At 66.8% G+C, this 19844-nt stretch overlaps 9 protein-coding genes across 9 annotated transcripts; 7 read left to right on the forward strand and 2 right to left on the reverse strand.

Annotated features, from left to right (window-relative positions):
• Positions 1-497: 497 nt before the first annotated feature.
• PIN4 (Pin4p) lies at positions 498-3515 on the forward strand (the record flags this gene model as incomplete). The annotated part of the gene is made up of 6 exons (XM_076650987.1): positions 498-635; positions 761-1296; positions 1371-1440; positions 1503-1652; positions 1755-2391; positions 2488-3515. 6 exons carry the CDS (start codon positions 498-500, stop codon positions 3513-3515), a joined length of 2559 nt encoding a protein of 852 aa, XP_076503404.1.
• Positions 3516-4055: 540 nt separating this feature from the next.
• JCM10292_000586 (uncharacterized protein) lies at positions 4056-5006 on the forward strand (the record flags this gene model as incomplete). Its single annotated transcript, XM_076650988.1, has 3 exons — positions 4056-4298; positions 4363-4385; positions 4622-5006. 3 exons carry the CDS (start codon positions 4056-4058, stop codon positions 5004-5006), a joined length of 651 nt encoding a protein of 216 aa, XP_076503405.1.
• A 256-nt stretch (positions 5007-5262) lies between these two features.
• Positions 5263-7033, reverse strand: JCM10292_000587 (uncharacterized protein; the record flags this gene model as incomplete). The annotated part of the gene is made up of 5 exons (XM_076650989.1): positions 5263-5733; positions 5817-6129; positions 6215-6242; positions 6352-6399; positions 6598-7033. The coding sequence occupies 5 exons, from the start codon at positions 7031-7033 to the stop codon at positions 5263-5265; spliced, it is 1296 nt and encodes a 431-aa protein (XP_076503406.1).
• A 499-nt stretch (positions 7034-7532) lies between these two features.
• Positions 7533-8327, forward strand: JCM10292_000588 (uncharacterized protein; the record flags this gene model as incomplete). The annotated part of the gene is made up of 3 exons (XM_076650990.1): positions 7533-7587; positions 7648-8000; positions 8187-8327. The coding sequence occupies 3 exons, from the start codon at positions 7533-7535 to the stop codon at positions 8325-8327; spliced, it is 549 nt and encodes a 182-aa protein (XP_076503407.1).
• A 376-nt stretch (positions 8328-8703) lies between these two features.
• Positions 8704-11415, forward strand: JCM10292_000589 (Brix domain-containing protein; the record flags this gene model as incomplete). Its single annotated transcript, XM_076650991.1, has 6 exons — positions 8704-8745; positions 8842-8994; positions 9274-9621; positions 9686-9778; positions 9838-10522; positions 10604-11415. The coding sequence occupies 6 exons, from the start codon at positions 8704-8706 to the stop codon at positions 11413-11415; spliced, it is 2133 nt and encodes a 710-aa protein (XP_076503408.1).
• Positions 11416-11748: 333 nt separating this feature from the next.
• On the forward strand, positions 11749-14314 carry JCM10292_000590 (uncharacterized protein; the record flags this gene model as incomplete). The annotated part of the gene is made up of 9 exons (XM_076650992.1): positions 11749-11814; positions 11893-11962; positions 12062-12173; positions 12232-12252; positions 12306-12793; positions 12857-12924; positions 12980-13036; positions 13098-13193; positions 13271-14314. The coding sequence occupies 9 exons, from the start codon at positions 11749-11751 to the stop codon at positions 14312-14314; spliced, it is 2022 nt and encodes a 673-aa protein (XP_076503409.1).
• A 172-nt stretch (positions 14315-14486) lies between these two features.
• On the reverse strand, positions 14487-16589 carry MRPL3 (mitochondrial 54S ribosomal protein mL44 MRPL3; the record flags this gene model as incomplete). The annotated part of the gene is made up of 4 exons (XM_076650993.1): positions 14487-14506; positions 14586-15108; positions 15215-16104; positions 16451-16589. The coding sequence occupies 4 exons, from the start codon at positions 16587-16589 to the stop codon at positions 14487-14489; spliced, it is 1572 nt and encodes a 523-aa protein (XP_076503410.1).
• A 1062-nt stretch (positions 16590-17651) lies between these two features.
• Positions 17652-17955, forward strand: JCM10292_000592 (uncharacterized protein; the record flags this gene model as incomplete). Its single annotated transcript, XM_076650994.1, has 2 exons — positions 17652-17679; positions 17747-17955. The coding sequence occupies 2 exons, from the start codon at positions 17652-17654 to the stop codon at positions 17953-17955; spliced, it is 237 nt and encodes a 78-aa protein (XP_076503411.1).
• A 62-nt stretch (positions 17956-18017) lies between these two features.
• JCM10292_000593 (pyridoxal phosphate-dependent decarboxylase family protein) lies at positions 18018-19686 on the forward strand (the record flags this gene model as incomplete). The annotated part of the gene is made up of 4 exons (XM_076650995.1): positions 18018-18137; positions 18241-18686; positions 18761-19180; positions 19245-19686. The coding sequence occupies 4 exons, from the start codon at positions 18018-18020 to the stop codon at positions 19684-19686; spliced, it is 1428 nt and encodes a 475-aa protein (XP_076503412.1).
• Positions 19687-19844: the final 158 nt, after the last annotated feature.

The following is a 19844-nucleotide window of genomic DNA, read 5'->3' on the forward strand; positions in this document are numbered from 1 at the left end:
GTGGTCACGCCTCGACGCCCTGCGTTCAGGCGAGTTGAGGCTATGAGACGAGCGGCCACCTGTTTGCTGCGGCGACTTTGAGGACAACATAGCAAGCGGAGAGCTTCGCCGGGAAGCGGCCCTGGTTTCCTGGAATCTGCAGCAGTTCAGACTCTCTGTCACACCTCTGGCGGGCAAGGCGGGCGAGATGCACCAGGGAGAGAAAGACGCGAAAGCGCGAGGTGCGAGGTTGAGCCAGCGCCGCACCAACCCCGCGCACCAGGGACTGCGAGGGACGCGTGTACAGACGACGAGTGACGACAGGCACGCCCACTCACGACCTGCAACGCCCCCGACTCGCACGAGCGCCGTCGTCGCCTTCCTCGTCCCGCTCACCCGGACACCACCCGACGCCTGTCCCGCGCTCTGAGCGACACCGACGCGAGGCAGAGACGCGCAATATCCCTCAATAGACTCACAGAGGACACCCACCTGCGCATCAGACGCGTCGCTGTGCCATGGCGTCTCCTCCCGGGTCGTCGCTCGCCGACCGCTTTGACCGCCTGCACCTCGCCCCGGGCACGGCAGAGCCAGCCTCGCCGCTGAGGGAGAGCAGCAACAACACTCAGGGCACCCTCGCAGCCCCGAACCAGGGCGTGCGAAAGGCGAGTCTTCTGTCCTCGTCCTCGTCCTTGAACCGCGTCGACCCCCCCTTGCAGGTCGTCTGCGGGTTCTGTGGAGCTGGGACGTCACAGATACTGACGTGTGATGACTCCCGCAGCAACGCTCGCAGCGCTTCACTGTCCCGACCTCGCTCAACTCCACCGCTGCCTCCCACTCGCCTCCTCCGCCCGTCCCGTCTCTCCCGTACCAGCCGCCGCCGCCCCCTGTGCAGGCTCAGAGCGCCACCCTCTTCCATGTCACCGAGCCCGACTCGCAGCACTACCACTACAACCACCCCGGCGCACCGCACCAGCGCTCGTTCTACTCGTCCTCGTCGTCGCCTTCGTCCCTCTCCCCGCCCATCCCCGATGCCTACGCCCCTTACGCTCAGACTTCTCCCTCAGACGAGGCGCAGTACGGCCACTACTCGCCCGACGAGCAGTACGCGACCTACCCCGCCCCGCCCGTCCCACCGACGCTCGCGCCCGAATTCCTCGCGAGCCCGACCGGCATGTCGCCCTACCCGGGCCCGGCGTTCCGTCAGCCCGTAGGCATGGGCGTGCCCGTGCAGGGCCCGTACGGCACGATCCCGAGCTTTGCGGGCTCGGCGTCCGGAGGCGGGTTCGTGCCGCAGGTGGATGCAGACGACGAAATGTGCGTGCACTCAGGAGAAGCTGTAGTCGCGATTCCTCGAGTCGCGTCTGCTGACGTCTGACACCCACGTACAGCATTGACACGGCCATCGTGATCAAGAACATCCCGTTCGCATGCCCGAAGGAGCAGCTCCTCGGCCTCATGGTCCGCCATGCCCTTCAGTTCCTCCCATCTGCGCCAAAACTGACATCTGCGCGTATTCGCAGGCCTCGCTGGCGCTCCCGGCCCCGTTCGCGTTCAACTACCACTTTGCGCCTGAAGACCCGACCGCGTTCCGCGGGCTCGCGTTCGCCAACTTCCGCACGGGAGAAGAGGCGAGCGTCGTGCGTGCAGCGATGGACGGGCTCGAGATCATGGTGCGTCGGCCTTCGCCTCTTGTCTGTCTCTCAACGACAAGTCTCGCCGATGAGACATATTTCCTGGTGTAGGCGGACGCTTATCTTCCCTTTCTCTCGCAGAACCGCAAGCTCCGATGCGAGTTCAAGAAGGCGCTCAAGCCGGGCGAGAAGGAGGCAATCGAGCGCACCAAGGCGCTCAAGCGCATGCGCTCGGCGCAGCTCCTCGCGGCCGGCGCGACGCATCCGGTCGGCGGGCCGCCCGACTTTGCCTGGCAGCGGCGCGAGGCGAGCGCTCCCGGCGGGTACGGCGGCGGATGGGCCTCGGACGCGCAGGGCGTAGCCGGGCTCGGGGTCGGGCTCGCGAACGGCCATGTCGCGGGCGAAGAGCCGCTCGAGGACTATGGCCGGCCGCTCTCGGGCGCGGGGCCGTACGGAGGCGCGCATCACCCTCGGCCGTACGGGGGCGTCGGCGCGCAGCCGCTCCACCCTTACGTCCCTGCGCCGCCGTCTTCGTTCCTCGGCGTCTCGAGCGCGTCGAGCATGCCCGTCCCGCTCGCGGCGGCAGCGCCGCCGCCTGCAGCGCACATGGAGCCGTCGTACTCGTCCGAGTCGACGAGCCCGTCCGAGTCGGACGTGGGCACGAGCGTCAGCCAGCGGATGGAGCGCGGTGGTGGAGGAAGCGCCGGGAGCGAGGTTGGGACGGTGGCGACTACGGTCAGCATGGGCGTCAATGGAACCTCGGCGGCGGGGAGGAACGGTGAGTCACCCGCTGTCGGCACGTGCGCGGTTCGAGGCTTTCGCCTTTGCCCGTTGTGCTGCTCGAGATGGAAAGCTCACGCTCCCGCTCCTCCAGATCTCGACATGAACGACCCGGGAACGCTCGAGCTGTACTCGCGCGTCTTGCTCTTCCAGGCCGACTCGCTTCGCGACGAGCTAGCCTTCTCGCGTTCGCTCTCGTCGCAGCAGCGCCGCACGGTGCACCTCATCGCCAAGAAGCTCGGACTCGACCACCGCAGCTTTGGCGACGGCGAGGCGCGGCACGTTATCGTGTACAAGGCGGGCACGGCGCCGCCGCCCGAGCCGCGTCGCCCGCTCCGCCAGTCCCTTTCTACGGCGGCCCTGCGTCGCGCCATCTCGCGCGACATGCTCGCGTCGGCCTCGCCCTCGCGCACCGCCTCTTCATCCTCCTTCATCCCGCCGCCTCTGCCGACAAACAGCTCGCTCTATAGCCACCCGTCGCACTCGTCGTCCAACGGCTCGCTCTCGACTTTGGCTACCAGCGCTGCGGGCTTGCGCGGCAAGAAGAGCATGCCGGACATGCGCTTCTCATCGTCATCTTCGTCTGCAGCGGTGGCAGCAGCAGTGGGCAGCGGCCCTCTGTTTGGTCGGCAGACCTCGTCCTCGTCGCACGACGTGCACTCGCGCTCGTCGTCGCCCGTCCCGCCGTTGCCGACGAGCATCTCGCTCCAGGCTCACCTCGCTGCGTACTCGAGCGGAAACGGGTACGCATCGTCCGCGTCGTCGCCTGCACCGCCGAATGGTGCGACGCCCGGCTTCACTCGCCGGAGCTACAGCAACCTTCGCTCGCTCGCCGAGGCACCCTCCTCGGCCGCCTCCCCCTTCGCCACGATCGCGTCTTACCCATCGTCGCACACCTCGCCGCGCAAGACGCGCGAGATCCCCACAGTGCAGGGGCTCTTCCAGCAGCACGGCATCGCAGCGTCGGCGCCGAGCACGCCTTCGCGTGAGCGCAGCGACAAGAGCGGGGACGGGTGGCTGCCCGGGTCGGCGACGCCTGTGAGGCAGCCGTCGGGGCCCGGCGCACTCGGCGGGACGCCCGCTGCCGCGGCGGTCGACTCGCTCGAATGGCGGAGGCGTTAGTCCTGTGCCACCCATTCGTCCCATGGCGTTCCTATGACTTCTTCTTCATCCCTCTTTCCTCTCCCATGTTCGCTGCCTCTGCTGTAGACCTTGCCCCCTCATGACGCCCGCTCGCTCTCTGTAGGACCCTTCACGCCGCTGCATATCGAGATACCCGTTCACGATCGCCGCCGTCTTGGCTCCGGCAGTGCACATGATGCCTACAGAGGCGTGCGTTCAACGCTGTCTTGTCTGCTGATGGTTGCGCGCGAGCTCGTCGCCCGAGCTTCTCCCGACCTTCTCAAACACCTCTGCCCTCACACTCGTGCGAACCGGCCTCACGTTTGGGGCCAATGAGCCTGCCGTCGAGTCGCACTCGGAATCGACGCTGCACTGCCCCTCTGCAGCGCTTGCTCGCCGGCAAGTCCGCTTCTTCGTCCTCCCCGCCTGCGGACTCCGCTTCACCGCCTTCTTCTACTGCCTCTGAACGCTCAGCTCTTTCTCCTTCGACTCCCTCACTCGCTAGCCTTTGTAACGAGCACAGCTCGCGCACGGAGCGCCATGTCTTGGTTGCGCAACCTCAACCCCCTGAAACGCGGAAGCCACGAGCGCGACGTTGCTGTCCTCAGCCGGCAGCCCGTTGCGCGCGATCCGTGGCAGGCAAGGATGCAGCTCGACAGGGACGAGCAGGGCTTCCTCAGTGGGGCGACGGAGCTATGGTGGATGCGGGAGGGTAACGGCGGGACGGCGTGGGAGGATGCGATGCCGACTCTGGTCACTGCCGACAAGCTGCTGGGCGAACAGGTACGCAGACCGGCATTGCTCCCCGAAAGCTGAAGGAAAATCACTGACATCGAGCTCTTTACAGGCGCAACTCACGGGGCAGGGACGGTCCGCTATGTCCTCGTTCCGCGCGGCCGCCGCGTCGTGCAAGAACCTTGGGGCGCCTCGTTGATCTCTTCCGTGCATTTGCAGGTTGCGAGCCGCGTTTCTCGCTGCTGTACGCCTGACTCAGGCCCATCTCGAGGTCGACCATGCTTTCGCGTCCATCCTCGTTTTGATCGAGTACGACCAGGTCATTCCCTTTTCACCAACCAAGCACGTTCACCTGGCTTTGCCCGCTGCAGCAACTTCTCACACTTCCTCTACCACCGCGCCTTCGTCGGCGTCGTAGAAGACTTTCCCTCGCTGCACAAGATTCCGCTCGACGGAACTCCGCGATCGCCCTACGCGAACCTGTTTTCGCGCGTTCTCCAGCACGCGACCGCTCACCCGGCTCTCCCAGTAGACGAGGCCCACGCCGTGCACAAGTACCTCGACAATCCGGACCGGAGCGACGTTGCGCTCGTGAGCGAGTTTCGAACCGCGTTCCGCGTGTTCAGGGCGTGTCTCGCGCTCGACGACGCGGGTGTCTCGCGCAGCCGGACGCGCGAGCGCGCAGATGATAGGCATGGACCGACGCTGGCCGAGGTGCTGGTCGCGATGCACGGGGAGGGTGAGAGGCATGCGTAGCGACGTACTGAACGATCCAGCACGGTGAGCTCGCAGGGCGGACGGCAAAAGTCATGAGATGATTGCAAGGTATGGCTGAATGAAAAACTATGGCACAGAGAGAATGGCACTTAGGCGAGGGGTCCAAGCGCCTCGACACCGCCAAGCCACCACCTCCTCCCCCACCACCACCTCCTCCTCCTTCTGTTTACCGCCGACCCCACCCCTCTCGCCCCCTGCGGCCCACGTACGGCAAGCTCCAGTAACCCTCGCCCCTTCACAGCTCGACCTCTCCGCGAATGGTGACCCTCCTCCTCGTGACGCCCCTCTCGTCCTTCCTCAGCGTGCCCCTCGCATCCTCCTCCATCTGCCCCTCGCGCTCGGCGATGACCTCCCCACTGAGCGGGTCGACGAGCACGATCCTGACCGCGCAGCTCGTCTTTGTCCTGCGGAGCTCCTCGAGCACCCACGCGAGCACGCCCGCCTGGACGGCCGCGCGCATCGCGAGCGCCGCGCCGGTCGCGAGGGCGGCGCCGAACGTGACGGGGAGGACGTCGTAGTAGACGCCGATGGCGGGGACGCCGACGAGAGCGGCGGCGAGGGGCGCGAGGCGCGACGGCGGGAGAGAGGGAAGCGCGGTGAGGAGCGGGACGAGCGAGAGGGCCGAGAGGGACGACTGCAAGAGATGGTGCGCCATCGAGAGCGGGTAGTCGTACGTCCGCAGAGAGGGGATCGTCCACGACGGGTGCTGTGCGCGCCAATGGATAAGGCAGCAGTCAGTCTTGGCGAAAGTGCGGCAGAATCGAGCTCCATCGCGCCCCGCGCACGCACCTCGAGCACCTCGCTGGTCGTGAGTTCGTCCTTGAGCAAGTAGCTCGGCACCGTCGCCTCGATCACGTTGCGCTCGACGAACGCCCTCCCGCCGCAGCGCTCGAGGACGAACCCGCCGAGGGCGCCAACGAAGGTCGCGAGGGCGACGCCGACGATGAGGTTGAGCCACTGGGCCGGGTCGTGACGCAGGCGCGTGAAGGCGCTCAGGACGGGCCGCGCAGAGGGCGGGTGAGGGAGGAAGGTCGGCGCGAGCGAGAAGGCCGACGCGAAGGCGACTGCGTCGATCAGGAGGAGGATCGCGACCGTTTGCGTGCTGTGGAGGTTACGAGCGACTCAGCCCGGTGCACTTCCAGAGAAGGGCAGGCCACAGTAGCGGAGCGAGGCCGCAAGCGACTCACGAGAGAAGGAAGTACGAGTGCTCGAAGGCTGCGGACATCGAGGTTGCGTCAGCGTCATGGTGGACGCTTCACTTAGGTCGCGGGGGCAGAGGATTGTCTGCAGCCCTCTGAACCAAGGTGAGAGCGCATTGACGCACCGTAGAGCGACACGCGCGCGACGAGGGCGAGGATGACCCCAAACACGGCTGTGCAGAGGCGCAGGCGGCACGTCAGTATCGTCTCAGCACCGGGCGTGAGCAACAAAGCCGTGGGCGCCAGCCAGGGAGCGGAGGATGTAAGGGAGGCCGTGCCTATCCCCCCACGCGGAAGGACGAGCGACGTCTCCCATCGACCGTTCCCGAGCTGGTTCACACAAGAGCACTCCAGAGGGGACGCGCACGCACCTCCCTCACCGCGGATGACGCCGTTGATGCGGTGCCAGACCCACGCGCCCGCAGCCGTCTCCCACGCGCGGTTGACGACGAGGTACCTCCAGCGGACCGAGTCGCGCTCCACGGGGGCGAGGTTCTCGAGGAGGTACTTTCCGAATACGGGCTGGGCGAAGCACGCGGCGCGGACGGCGGTCGAGAGGGCGAGGGCGGCGAGGCAGAACGAGACGAGGCGGCGGGTCGAGTGGGCCTCGCCGCACGCGAGCTCGAAGGGCGAGAGGGCGAGGGCGGCGTCGGTCGGGGTGCGGGTGGCGACGAGGGCGGGCTCGGGGGAGCCCTCGAGCGAGGCGGTGGGCTGGCGCGAGACGGACGAGACGAGCGGGGAGAGGTCGGGGCCGAGGGCCTGGGACTGGGCGAGGAGGGCGGCGGATGCGGGGGCCTTTACGGCCATCTGCGTCGAGCCTGGACTGCGTCAGTGCGGGTGGGAGAGCGAGTTCAAGCGGGGAGCGAAGACGAGGGTGAGCCCCACCTCGACGGGCCGGGCGTGGAGTGCGGTGCGAGTGGCTTGAGGATGGGTGTACGGTACTGGCGAGTAGGCCCTGCTCGATCTCGCGCGGGTCCGAGCGAGTCTGAGGGAGAGGCACAAGGGCGAGAAGAGACGAGCGAGCGAACGCACCGACGTCAACGAAGAACGCACCGTCCCCTGCGTTGCTCTGGGCGAGGCGAGCGGGAAGTGGGTGCATGTGTACGAGTCAGTACAGGCAGACCCACCCTCGTCAACTCTGGCTCTGGCTGCGGGTTGCTCTGCTCGCTCCTTCGGCCGTCACGCTCATCTCGTCGCTCGCACCTCGACCCTCGCCTCGTCGCTCGAGAGAGACAGAGGGCAAGTGACCCCGCTAGACCTACGCTCTCAGAATCTTGCTCTGTCCCTGCTGCCACTCCCCTCCGCCATGGACTCGTTCGCACACGACCGCCAGCTCGTCGTCGTCCGCTCGGCGCTCCAAGGTGCGCGCTGACTCCGAGCAGCTAGCAGTAACCCGAGACTGACCCTGCCCCCGCCAACAGCGCACCAGCTCGCGTCACTCGTCCTCCCGCTCTACTACCTCGCCCGCTTCGCCCTCCGCCGCCCCACCCTCGCGTCCCGCGCACCCGCATCCACCGCCGCACCCGCACCCGCATCCGCACTCAAGCGCACCGCCTTCGTCACCCGCCTCTCGCGCCGCTACGCCCTCTCGTCGCTCCTCTTTGCCCCCGCCCTCGGCGCCGGGTACGCCCTCGCGCGGCTCGAACTCCTCCCCGCCGCGACCGAGCACGGCGGGCGCGAAGACGACGCGCGCAGGTGGGCCGACGACATCCGGCATGACCAGGCGGCGCAGACGAGGGAGGACTATGGCGTCGTCGGGGGAGTCGTCGGTGCCGTGAGTCGCGCGCGGATCCTCTCTCGGGCATTGCGCTTGCGTCCGCCGAGCATCTCGGCACACGTACTGACTACCGTCCTTGCTCGGATCTCCCCTTTACACCCGACCGTCCTCGCCTCTGTCCCTCACCCACGCGTCGCCCTCCCTCACGATTTCCACCCTCTCTTTATCGCGCGATGCACCCAGCTCGCCGTCCCCGCGCTCCTCCTCCGCCGAGCCCCGGCGCTCTACCTCGCCGGGTCGGGCTTCTCACTCGGGACCGCGGCGGGTGCTTTGTGGGCGTATGCGCAGGCGCGGGCGAGCGAGGGGGGGTCGTCGAGGGGGTAGGTAGCGAGGCTGAGTTGGGGTGCGGGGAGAACACACAGCGGCGTTGAGTTGTTGCAGTGCACATGTGTCGACGACCTGCCCGAAGACGCGCGCTGGAGAGGATGAGCGGCGAGCTGGATCACGAAGCATGGCCACGCGGAAGGCGGCACCTGCATAGCAGAGCCTATCCTCAGCCCCGACAAGCCTGCTAGCTCCACAAAGACCTAGTGAATCGCCCAGCCCACTCTTCAAAAGGCCACAGCGCCGTCGCCAGTGTCGCCGCGGAGTCGAGTCCAAGTCCGGGGCGAGCGAGCTTGGGTCGAGCCCGGAAGCGAAGCGGGGCAGCGACGGCGCATCGCTCTGCACGCCTGCACCCGCACCAGCGCAAGGAGCAAGGATGCCGCGCAAGGGATCCAAGCGCAGAAAGACGCGCACGCACGTCCGTCCCTTCCCTTCCGTTGCTCCTCGCTCTGCTCGTCCTCGTCCTCCTCCTCCGCTCACCTCGCACTCACCTCCCTTCCCCGCCCGCCCGCAGGTCAAGCCCGCCGCCAACGCCGACACGGCAACGGGCCACGCAAAGGTCCCCAAGAGCTTTGTCGTCCAGTCCGGCACCGTCGGCGGCAGCGCCTCGCAGCTCACAAAGGATGTCCGCCGCGTCCTCGAGCCCAACACGGCCACCCGCCTCAGGGTCAGTCTGTCAGAGCTGCGGTTCCTCATGTGCCTCGACGCGGGCGTGCGCGTAGGGCTGCCGAGCGGGGTGGGCGTTCTCAGCGACCCAGGCAGGCGGTGCACCCCGTCGACCAGGCGCTTCAGCTTCCACTGAGCGACTGGGACGCTCTACATGATGCTGCAGGCTGGTGCTGTGCTGGCCTGCCGAACCGAAGCCGCGCCCCTCCTTGCTCACCCTCGAGCACCCGTCTCCTCCGGTGCACCCCTGCTGACCTTCGCGTCTCTCGCTCCATCGCAGGAGCGCAAAGCGAACCGCCTGCGCGACTACGTCTCGATGTCGGGCCCGCTCGGCGTCACGCACCTCATGGTCTTCTCCCAGCCCTCGACCTCGTCCATCCCCGTCCCCTCGACCTCGTCCAACCCAGACGGCGGCGACGACCCGGACGCCCGCGACGGCGAGACGGCCGCCGAGCGCGCCGAGCGCAGCCTCCTCGAGGGCACGACGACCGTCAACCTGCGCCTGATCCGCCTCCCGCGCGGCCCGACGCTCAGCTTCAAGGTCCTCCGATACTCGCTCGCGGCCGACGTCCTCCGCATGGCCCGCAGGCCGCGCGCCGTCGGGCGAGAGTTTGCCGAGGCCCCCCTGGTGCGCTTCCGTGTGTTTTGTGGTGGCGGGGACACTCGACTGACGGAGCTCTCGCCCGTCGCAGCTCATTCTGAGCGGGTTCGGCGGCGAGGACAAGCAACTCAAGCTCATGACGACCGTCTTCCAGAACCTCTTCCCGCCCATCCACGTCCAGACCGTGCGTCTCTTCCCCTTCCGCTCGACTCTCAAGTCCGCCCGCTGACCCCGCGAGCGCAGATGGCCCTCTCGTCCGCGCGCCGCGTCGTCCTCCTCTCGTACAACGCGACGACGCACACGATCGACTTCCGGCACTACGTCATCCAGGTGCGGCAGGTCGGCGTCTCGCGCTCGGTGCGCAAGATCATCGCCGGCTCGACCAACAACAAGGCCGCGCCCTCGGCCTCGTCGCTCGCCTTCCTCTCGTCGACCAACCGCAAGCGCCCGCTCGAAGGCAACGGCGCGACGAGCGAGTCTGAGGCGTCCGAGCCGGAAGACGGCGCCTCGTCGCGCGCAGTCGTCCCGCGTCCCGTGCAAGGGGCGTCGCGCCTCGCGCGCGCCAAGTCGGCGTCCAAGGCCAAGGGGATCCTCGACCTCAGTCGCGCGGACGACATCAGCGACTACATCCTGCGCCAGGAGCAGATGGGGTTCGTCACGAGCGACAGCGAGGTGTCGGACCTGTCGGACGCCGGCGGCGGGGGAGGCGGGACCGGGTCGGGCAGCGGCGCGAGCGACTCCGAGGCCGACGAGAAGCGGGGCAAGGTGAGGCTCGCGGGCGACTATGTCGGGCGCGGGAACCGCGGCAAGAGCGTGCGCGGGGAGAAGCGCGCCGTGAGGCTCGTCGAGCTCGGCCCGAGGATGGAGCTCGGGCTCGTCAAGATTGAGGAGGGCGTCGGCGAGGGAGAGGTCCTCTTTCACGAGATGGGTGCGTTGCGGGCCTGCGCTTTCGTGGTCCAAGCAAGGCAGACGGCGAAACTGACGCTCTCGCTCGCTCGCTCGTCTGCAGTCCACAAGACAAACCGCGAGGCGGCCGAGCTCGCGCGCGTGCATGCGCAGCGGCGCAAGCTCGCGGCCGAGCGGCGCGCGCAGCAGGAGGCCAACGTCGCGGCGAAGAAGGCCGCGTCGGGCAAGGGCAAGGCGGCGGCGTCGGCCGAGGACGGCGACGAGGAGCTTGAGGAGGAAGAGGACGTCGACGATGAGCTCAAGCCTGCGGTGGGTGACGACGTCGCGATCGACACGTACGAGCGCGAGCACGGGCTTGCGCCGCCGAGTGACGAGGAGCTGTTCGACCACCAGGACGAGGACGAGGACGAAGACGAAGAGGACGGTGACGCGCAGATGGCGCCCGACTCGGACGCCGACGACTCGGACGAGGACGAGGAGGACGACGTCGAGGAGTGGGACGACGAAGACGACTCGGACACGGACCCGATCCCGCTCTCCGAGGCGCACCTGCTCGACGACGAGCCGCCGCGGTCGCGCGCGCCGCCGCCCAAGAAGAAGGCGCGCGTCGGCCCGGCCTCGTTCTCGGCCAAGCAGTTCAAGCGCGTCGACAAGGACCAGCAGCGGCAGGCGCTCCCGGCGCGCGGCATCGCGCTGCAGCGCGGGCCGACCAAGAAGGAGCGCAAGCGCGCCGAGGAGGCGGACAAGAAGCGCGGCGGCGGAGCGGGCAAGAAGCAGCACGAGGATGACGGAGGGGATGAGCGCGGCGGGCATGGCGGAGGGGGCCGGGGAGGGCGCGGCGGCGCGAGAGGCGGGAGGGGCGGCGCTCGTGGTGGCGGCGGCGGCGGTGGGCGTGGCCGTGGGCGGGGCAGGTGAAGCACCAGCAGCAGTACGAGCGCAGCGGGTGAGTCGCAATGCCCGTTTCTATCGCGCGAACGCTTGACCTTCCCAAATTCGCTTCGCTGTCCGGCTCTTGCTTCGGTTTCTCCTCTTCGGGAGCGGTCCGCTGCACAGCATCTCGCGCACAACCGCTTGCTCGTCATTCGCTTGCGTTGGTGGCGTGATAAGGCGACGGACAGGAGACGCTTGCCTCACGGACCTCCCGCGGCGCCGAAGGCTAGAGGCAGGCTCTGGGTTGCACCCTTTCCTTCTGCGCTGTACTGCACTTTGCTGCTCAGTCTTGCTGCTCAGACTCGGCACCGGATTGCTATGGCGCCGACCGAGGAGATCGGATTGTCTGGAGGGCAGCTCCTCGCCAACGGCCTCGGCGTCTGCGTACGTTAGACTCCACCGTATCTATCCAGAGCGGCTCGAGGGGGAGTTCTTCGCACTAACGCTCGGGATAATCATCAGTCGAGTGGGACCGCTGTCTGGCTCTTCGCACCGGAGATCTGGGATCTCGTGCGCAATCCCCCCGAAACTGGTCAGTGCCTTCTTCGAGTCTGTCAGCCACGGCAGGAACTTGCCCAGAGGCGCCGAGGCTACGAGAACACATTGCTCACCCCCATGGCTTGACCCGCAGTGGACAAGCCACGCCTCTGGATCTTCGCCGCCTGGCTCATGGGCGACTTTCTCCATCTGTTCGGCCTGATCCTGTCGGGCCATATCCTCACCCATCAGTATGGGCTGTACTCGTGCGTTTCGGTGTCGCTCACTGAGCATGGACTCGTCACGCTGACGTCGCGTTGGCAGCATCATCGCCGCCATCGAAACGTGCGGTCCAAGTTCTCGGTGCCCTCGCAGATGCTGATGGCATTCACCCGTAGCTTTCTCGTCTTATGGATCCTCTACTGGACCGGTTTCCTGGCTCGGCGTCTCGGCCGGTGTCTGCAGCCTCGCAAGAGGCCTGACAAGTACCCCAAGCTGACGGAGCGCGGCGAGCGTCGTCCTGTCACACACACTCTCGCACAGTTGTTCGGCGTCGGCCCACCGTTGCGCATGCCACCGGGAGACAATTCCCTCGTCGACTTGCAGATGGAACGGCAGCGCAAGCGCGTGCACGAGATGAACACTCGTCGCGCCGCCCGCTCGACGATCTTCTTTTGGCGCAAGTGGCCTGTCCGCCCGCGCACGGTGCGATCGGCAGTGTGGAACTTCTGGTTCCAGCTTGCGGGTCTCGCTGTGTGCGTGGTCATCACGGTCGGCGCGTGGTTCGTCGCCGTGTACCGCGTCCGCGACACGCTTCCAGTCGCGTCCGAGATGCAGATGCCGCACAACACGCCCACAATCATCGCATACGTTATGGGTTGGGCCGGTGCGGCTCGCTCATCAGCTTTACACGCGGACGGAAGCGAACTGACCGAATCCGGCTCTGCAGGCATGGTCTGTTGGATCTCGCCCCGCTTCTACTCGATGTACGAATCGTACCAGAAGAAGGAGCGCGAGGTTAGCCTTTCCTCGACTCCGCTTGAGGGAGAGAGCTCGACAGGTGTTCCCGCAGGGCATCACGACCGCGTCCATTCTCATCGGCTGTCTCACGCACGGTCTCAATGTTGGTGTGGGTGCAGCTTCCCTATGTCATGCCCTCACTACGGCATGACTGAAGCGCCTTCTTGCAGTCGATCATGATCATCAACAGGTCGAGCGAGTCGCTCATGGCCCAGTCTCCCTACTTGGTCACGGCATTTGGCTCCGTCTTCTTCGACCTGTTCCTAGTACGCATCTTCCCTGCCTCGATATCGACGGTGCTCTTCCACCGCAGATAGACTGACCACCTGGTGCGTCTGTGCAGCGCTTGCCCCTCAAGCGCCGCTACAGCGATAAGGCGTACCTCCTGCCCGAGCAAGACTGCAGTATCCTCGTCCCGCCGTCGCGCTATATCTGGGCGTACGATCCGACGACGGCCGCCGCCCTGGCCGAGTCAGCCGACGTCGAAAAGGGTCACCGCGACTCGCACAACGCGAATTACGAGCCGACGCCCGCCGAGATCAAGGAGTACAACGAGTACCTGCACGCCTACCTCGTGCGCCACGGACTTCTCAACATCGGCCTCGCGGGTCACGTCGCGCCCGAGCGGCTGCCGCACGAGACGCAGGACGAGTTCGAGGACCGGCGATGCATCGTCACGGCCGTCCTGCGATGGTACCGCAAGTACTACGAGTCGGAGCTCCAGCTCAAGCAGGACATCCATGGACGGCTCCACGACAAGCACGACGCGATCCGGCAGAACCGCAAGAAGGTCATTGCGCTTGCCGACAGGCACGCCGACGAGTCGGACCCCGACGAGCGCGACCGCATCCACCACAAGATGACACACCTCGAGGACGAGCACGCGCGCTTACAGAACGAGCTCAAGCCGATCGTCAACACTCGCGCGCTCGGGCCCGACGACACGCAGCACATCCGCGCGCGGCACAATCAGCTCGAGCGGAATGGCCGCGGGCTGCAGAAGGAAGCGCTTGCTGCGCGCCGCGCAGTTGCCGACCGGCACGCGAGCGACTTTGAGCAGGAGCACGGGTACCCGATCCCGCTCCCGGATGCAGGCCGCACATCGAGGCGCGAATCGTTCCACCTCGAGCCGTTCTCGAGCTCGGCGGAAGAGTCGACGTCCGGCGGCGAACGTGCGCGCGGACACCACGGCTCGTCGACCGAAGCGGAGGCGGCTGCGCACACGTCGAGCGATGGCGAGCGGTCGCAGTCCGACGACGATGGGCATGAGCTGCTCCAGAAGAAGCGCACGGGGCGCCGAGCGCTCCAGGCGGTCCGGCGAAAGGCGGCGGTGTTTAAGCAGTCGAAGAAGAACGGCGGCCGGTCGAGCAGCGAGGGGCCAAACTGAGGGAGGCGCCGTATGCTGTAAACCGAAGAGAAAGCAAACCCCTTTCCGGCTCGGTTTCTCTCGCTTCGAGATACAGTGGCTGCGTCAAGATGCTGCGGCGTTTCAACGGGAGAGATGGAAGTGGTGTGCGAACGATGCGGGATACGACTCTACACGGCTAGACTCTTGAACCTCACCGCGATTCTTGCTCGACTGCGAGGAGGAAACGCCAGAAGGTGTTAGTCCGGCAGCTCAAATTCACACGAGAGAAAAGAAACGCCTCGGCACGCACCCTCGGTGAACCCGCTCGCGTTCCTCCACCCGCCAAACGCCTTGCCCTGTGCCTCTGCCCACGCGTCGCTCGGGAGTCCGTCCTGCCGCTTTCCGCCGAGGTAGACCCTCCTCAGCGCGTCCTCGCTCGCGCGCCACTGGCTCATCTTGACGCTGCTCCCGAACCCTTCGCCGAGCTTGAGGTCGCCCGCGAACGCGCCGGTGACGAAGGTCGGGTGCGCCGAGAGGCGGCCCGACTCTTTGAGGAGCGCGTGGCGCAGCGGCGGGAGGCCGTGCGCCGTGAGCGAGAGCGAGAGCACGCGCGACGGGTTGGCAAACTTGAGCAGCGGGGCGAGGTCCTGCGCGGCAAGCGGCGACGCGAGCGCGGTCGACGACGGGGGGACGACGCGCGAGAGGAAGTGCGCGTGCACGAACGCGCGCGCAGCCGAGAAGCCGTGCACCTCGTGCACGGCGCCGACGATGGCGCGAGCGACGCTCGCGAGGGCGTCCTCGAACAAGACGGCGTCCTTCTCAAACGAGGTGGGCTGCGGAGAACACGATGAGGGTGAGCGGACCGAGCGATGCTGACTGAAGACCGCCGAATTTCCGTCCAAGAGGCGAAACGCGGCAGACAGCAGCTGAAGGGCTCACCTTGCGGTTCCACCGGATCAAGCCCGCGCCCGCTGCGCCCTCCTTGGCGCCGACCTCGTGGCCAAGCTTGCGCGCGCCGCCCCTCCCGCCGACGAGGTGGCCGTACGCGCGGTCCTTGCGCGAGACCTTGCCCTCGTCCTCCTTTCCGACGAGCGCGAGGTCGAGCCTGCTCGGGCCGACGCCCCAGCTCTGGCTCGCGACAGCGGCGAGGCTCTTGGGCCCGACGTAGAGCGTGACGGCGGCCTTTGCGGCGCGCGCGGGGAGGTGCGGGAAGGACTGGAGGACGAGCTCGGTCGCGAACGAGCCGAGGAGCGAGTTGCCGAGCGCGGCGAGCGCGCCGTTGTGCGCGTACGAGGGCGTCGTGCTCGGCGCGTCGGCGAGCGGCGCGTCGTGGAAGGTCGTGTAGCGCCGGCCGGCGGGCGCGGTCGCACTCGAGAGCGAGAGCGTGTCGTGGAGGGTGCGGACGCCCTCCCAGAACGACTCGTGGATGAGGGCCTGCTCGACGAGCGGGAGGTGCGACGCGAGGGAGACGGGGGCGGCGGCGGCGGAGGAGGAGGACGAGGCAGAAGGAGAGGCGGACGCGGAGAGGGCGATGCGCGCGGCAAAGGCCGAGAGGGCGGATTCGGGGGGCGGGGTCGTGTACGAGTAGAGGAGCGAGAGCTGCTGCTGGGTGAGCGGCGGGGGCACGAAGGCGTCGTCGGCCTGTTGGGGTTCAGGCGCGGCCTCTACAGGCTCGGCGGGTGACTCGGTGTCTGCGCCATCCGGGTCCTGCTGGGTGGACGAAAGATCCGAGGGATGAGGACGCGAGCGGACGACCTCTTGCGGGATGGGCGGGCGAGGGCGGATCACGGTGGACGCCGCTCGGGAAGCGCTGGTCGACAGTGGCCGTGCTGCAGAATGTCCCCGTCCAGTCAGCATCTGTACCAAGCTCTGGCGGGTGTCTGAAGCGCGGCAAGAAGCCTCGTTCGCTCGTTCACACGACCTCGCGAGAAGGCCCGCCGTGCTCCGTCATCCGAGCCTCGGGAGCATGCGCGACAACGCTAGAACTTCCATCGAAAGCTCTGCGACGCTCTGAACCCTGCGCCTAGCCCCGCAGAGCGGTGCAAGGCGGTCATCGGCAAGGTTGCCCGGGGCGAGGCGGTGGTCGAGCGGGTGCCTCGCCTCGACACGGCTTCGCCCGGGGCTGGCTCGCCAGAGAGAGTGCTTGGACGGTGTGGGCGTGAATCTACAGCTCACCTTGTCCCGGCTGGCGCGGAGTGGAGCAGTGTGCGGTGCGAGGTGATTTTCCAGCGGAGAGGCGGAGGGCCGCACTCGACGTCGAGGCGGCGGGGGCAGCGCGGGCGGCCGAGTGGGCGGCGTGCACGGCCTTGGACATGCTCGCACGGGGACCAGCGGGGCTCGGGCGGCGAGACGGCGGCGCGCAGAGGATCCGAGGCGAGCTTCGACTTGGCCGCGACGGAGCGAGCGAGCGACGCGGCGGCCCTCTCTCTCCGTCTCCCCTGAGGGTTGCTGCTTGTGATGTACAGACTGCTCTACGCCTGCTCCGGTCCGCCACGCTTCTGCCTTGACCGCGCTCTTCCTGCTCTCTACCTCTCTCCGCCGCTCATACCGGCATCTGCTCCAACTATCGACCCATGCTGCTGCTTCTCAGGAGTGTGCACTGCTGCACTAGCTTGTGTCCAGTCATCGTCAGCTCAGACACGCAATGGCTTGCCTTCTCATCGCTATCGACTCTCGCGCGTCCTCACCGCTTTCCCTCCTGCCCCCTGCGCGGCTCAATCTGCAGGCGCGCTTGACAAGTCACACTACAGATGCATGTAGGCATCGTCGAAGCGTGACTTGCTCGCACCTCCGCCTATCTGCTCTTGGCGGGAGATGCACTCGTCTTCTCTGCTGCTGCGCGCTTCCGCATCTTGTGGCTCTGCTCGGTCCGCCCGAGAGACTGACAATCCGGCACGTCTCTCAGCAATTGAGTCTCTTGCGCACTGGGCACAACGTGCTATCGCAGCGCTAGACACGACACGGACCGCATGGAAATCACCCTCGCTACCATCCTTTCGTGGCCGCTGTCCCGGAGAATGGAGTTGATGCACTGCGCGCAGACTTGTAGCTCAACGTGGAGGCGCTATGCACAGCCCTCGTCCTTCCAAGGGTCATCGTGCTCCCAAGCCGCTTTCTCGGCCCTCCCTTTTCCGCCACCTTGCCTCTCTTTTGCTTCCACCGTCTCGTCCCCCGCTACCTAGCTTCACTCCTCGTGGCTCGTGTAGTCGTGGACTCCTTGACACTATGCTTCTGACCGGAATAGCTCCGTCTCGGGCTGCCACGAGGTGCTCTCGCTCCCCCACTCCGACAAGCCGAAGCGACGAACTTGGACCTCTTGCACTCGCGTCTTTCGGCTATCTGCTGCTTGCTGCTGCGTTTTCTTGCTACAAGCAACATGCTCGACGTCGAACACGCTTCGTACGGTCCGTCCCCCCTCCTCGCTCTCATCGCGCCCCGCAACGTTCGGCTCACCTCTCCTGCCCCGCACAGACCGCGAAACGTTCCTCCAGCAGCTCGAGCGCGTCAACGAGCTTATCGCTGCGCGGGCTCGCGGGCTAGAAGATCTCCCGGTGACGGCGACCAAGGAGGCGATAGAGCATGCGCTCGAGGTCCTGCCGGACGAGCTGCCGGCGCATGGCCTCGGGCTAGAGGGGGCGTTAGGGCTGCAGAGCTCGCAGTCACGTAAGAAGCACCGCTGACGCCTGCTCTACCCCACACAGAGACTACGACGCACCTCCTATCGACTATCGCTCCCGCGCTCATGCCCGGCCAGGCGGGCCCGCGATGCTACGGGCTTGTGTTGGGTGGCGTGACGCCCGCGGCGCAGCTCGCCGACATGCTCGTGACGAGCTTTGACCCGTGCGTGCAGGTGCACTGGCCGGTGCGTGTCCTCTGGCTCTGGCGCCTCTTTCCGCCTTGTTTCGCGCACGCGCTTTGTAACGTGCTCGAATAGCTGTCTGACCGCCTTTCTCTCAAAAAACCAGGAGCAAACCGTCTCGGTCGCGCTCGAAGCCCTCACGCTCTCGTACCTCCTCTCGCTCCTCTCGCTCCCCAGTGCGCTCTTCACCGGCAATGCGCTCACGACCGGCGCGACGGCGTCGAACCTCCTCGGCCTGTGCCTCGGGCGCGACTGGACCGTCGCGCGCATCCAGCGTGCGAAAGGACACGACGGGTGGAGCGTGCCCGAGGACGGGCTGGGCGGCGTCGCAGTCGACGTCTTTGTCGTCGACGCGCACGCGAGCATCAAGAAGGCCGCGGCGATGGCCGGGCTGGGGAGGCGCGCGGTTGTCGACTTGCGCGATGCGGAGAGGGAGGAGAGGGGCGAGATGGACTGCTTTGACCTCACGAGGCTCGAGGAGAGGCTGCGTGAGAACGAGGAGAAGGGGAGGGGGAGCATTGTCGCGACTTCCTTCGGCGAGGTCAATACGGGGTGCGTCGAGGTTCGCACGCAGGCACTATTGCTCTCACAGGGTGCAGTGCGCTGAAGTCACACTTCGACCGCAGCGCCATCAACCCAGACACGCCCGCCCTCCGCGCTCTCTGCGACCGCTACCATGCCTGGCTGCACATCGACGCTGCCTTTGGCGCTTTTGCCATTCTCCATCCAGACTACAAAGTCTACGTTCCGCATCTCGCGCTTGGCGACTCGATCACTTCCGACGCGCACAAGTGGCTCAACGTACCGTACGACTGCGGCCTGTTCTTCTCGCGAGCAAAGCCCATTCCCGGACCTGCGCCGGCAGCGGGCAGCGGAGCGAATGACGAAGCGTCGCTCATTGCGCTCACAGGTCCGGGCGCGAATGCGCCCGCCTACCTGACGGCGCCAGCAGTCGTTGCCAATCCCGACTCGCCCTTCCTGCGCCTCGACAAAACGCGAGCGATCCCGAGCCCGCTTTTCACCAACGTCGAGAACTCGCGGCGATTGTGCGTCCCCTCCGACATGGTGTCTTCTCGGGAAAGACCGACTTACTCTTCTCCGTTATCACAGCCGCGCTCTTCCCGTCTACGCCTCGCTCCTCTCGCTCGGTCGAGACGGCTACGCCGCCCTCATCGAGCGCAACATCGCCTTTGCGCGCCGCATCGACGCCTTCCTGCGGTCTCACCCATCCTACGACGTCCTGACGCCCACACCTCCCTCGACTGGTCCGTCCGACTCGCACCCCTTTGCCTACCGCGTCCTCAACGTCGTCCTCTTTGCGCCCTCTTTCTCTGCGCCTGCTCGCTTCACAACACCGTCGGCCTCGAACCTCGACCCTGGCGCGACGTTCCTCCGCGCGCTGAACGGCTCAAACGAGATCTTTGTCACGGGGACGAACTGGCGCGGGCGCGCGGCGGTCAGGCTTGCGGTGAGTAACTGGGCGACGGAGATCGAGGAGGGGAGGGAGTGGGAGGTGGTCAAGAGGGTGCTCGAGGGTGTCATGCGAGAGTAGGATGGAGTCAACACGAGGTCTCAACGAACTGCGCTGGGTCCGCAGCCTTTCGCCGCACATCTTGAGCTGCGTAGTTCTGTCGCAAACGAGGGAAAGCAAGGAAAGACGCGGATAGTCACTACTCGAAGGGTCATCACTCGGCCTTTGATCGCCTTGCC

The sequence above is a fragment of the Rhodotorula paludigena genome, assembly GCF_050403205.1.
Source record: "Rhodotorula paludigena JCM10292 DNA, Rt_paludigena_JCM10292v1_ctg44, whole genome shotgun sequence".
Classification (NCBI taxonomy): domain Eukaryota; kingdom Fungi; phylum Basidiomycota; class Microbotryomycetes; order Sporidiobolales; family Sporidiobolaceae; genus Rhodotorula; species Rhodotorula paludigena.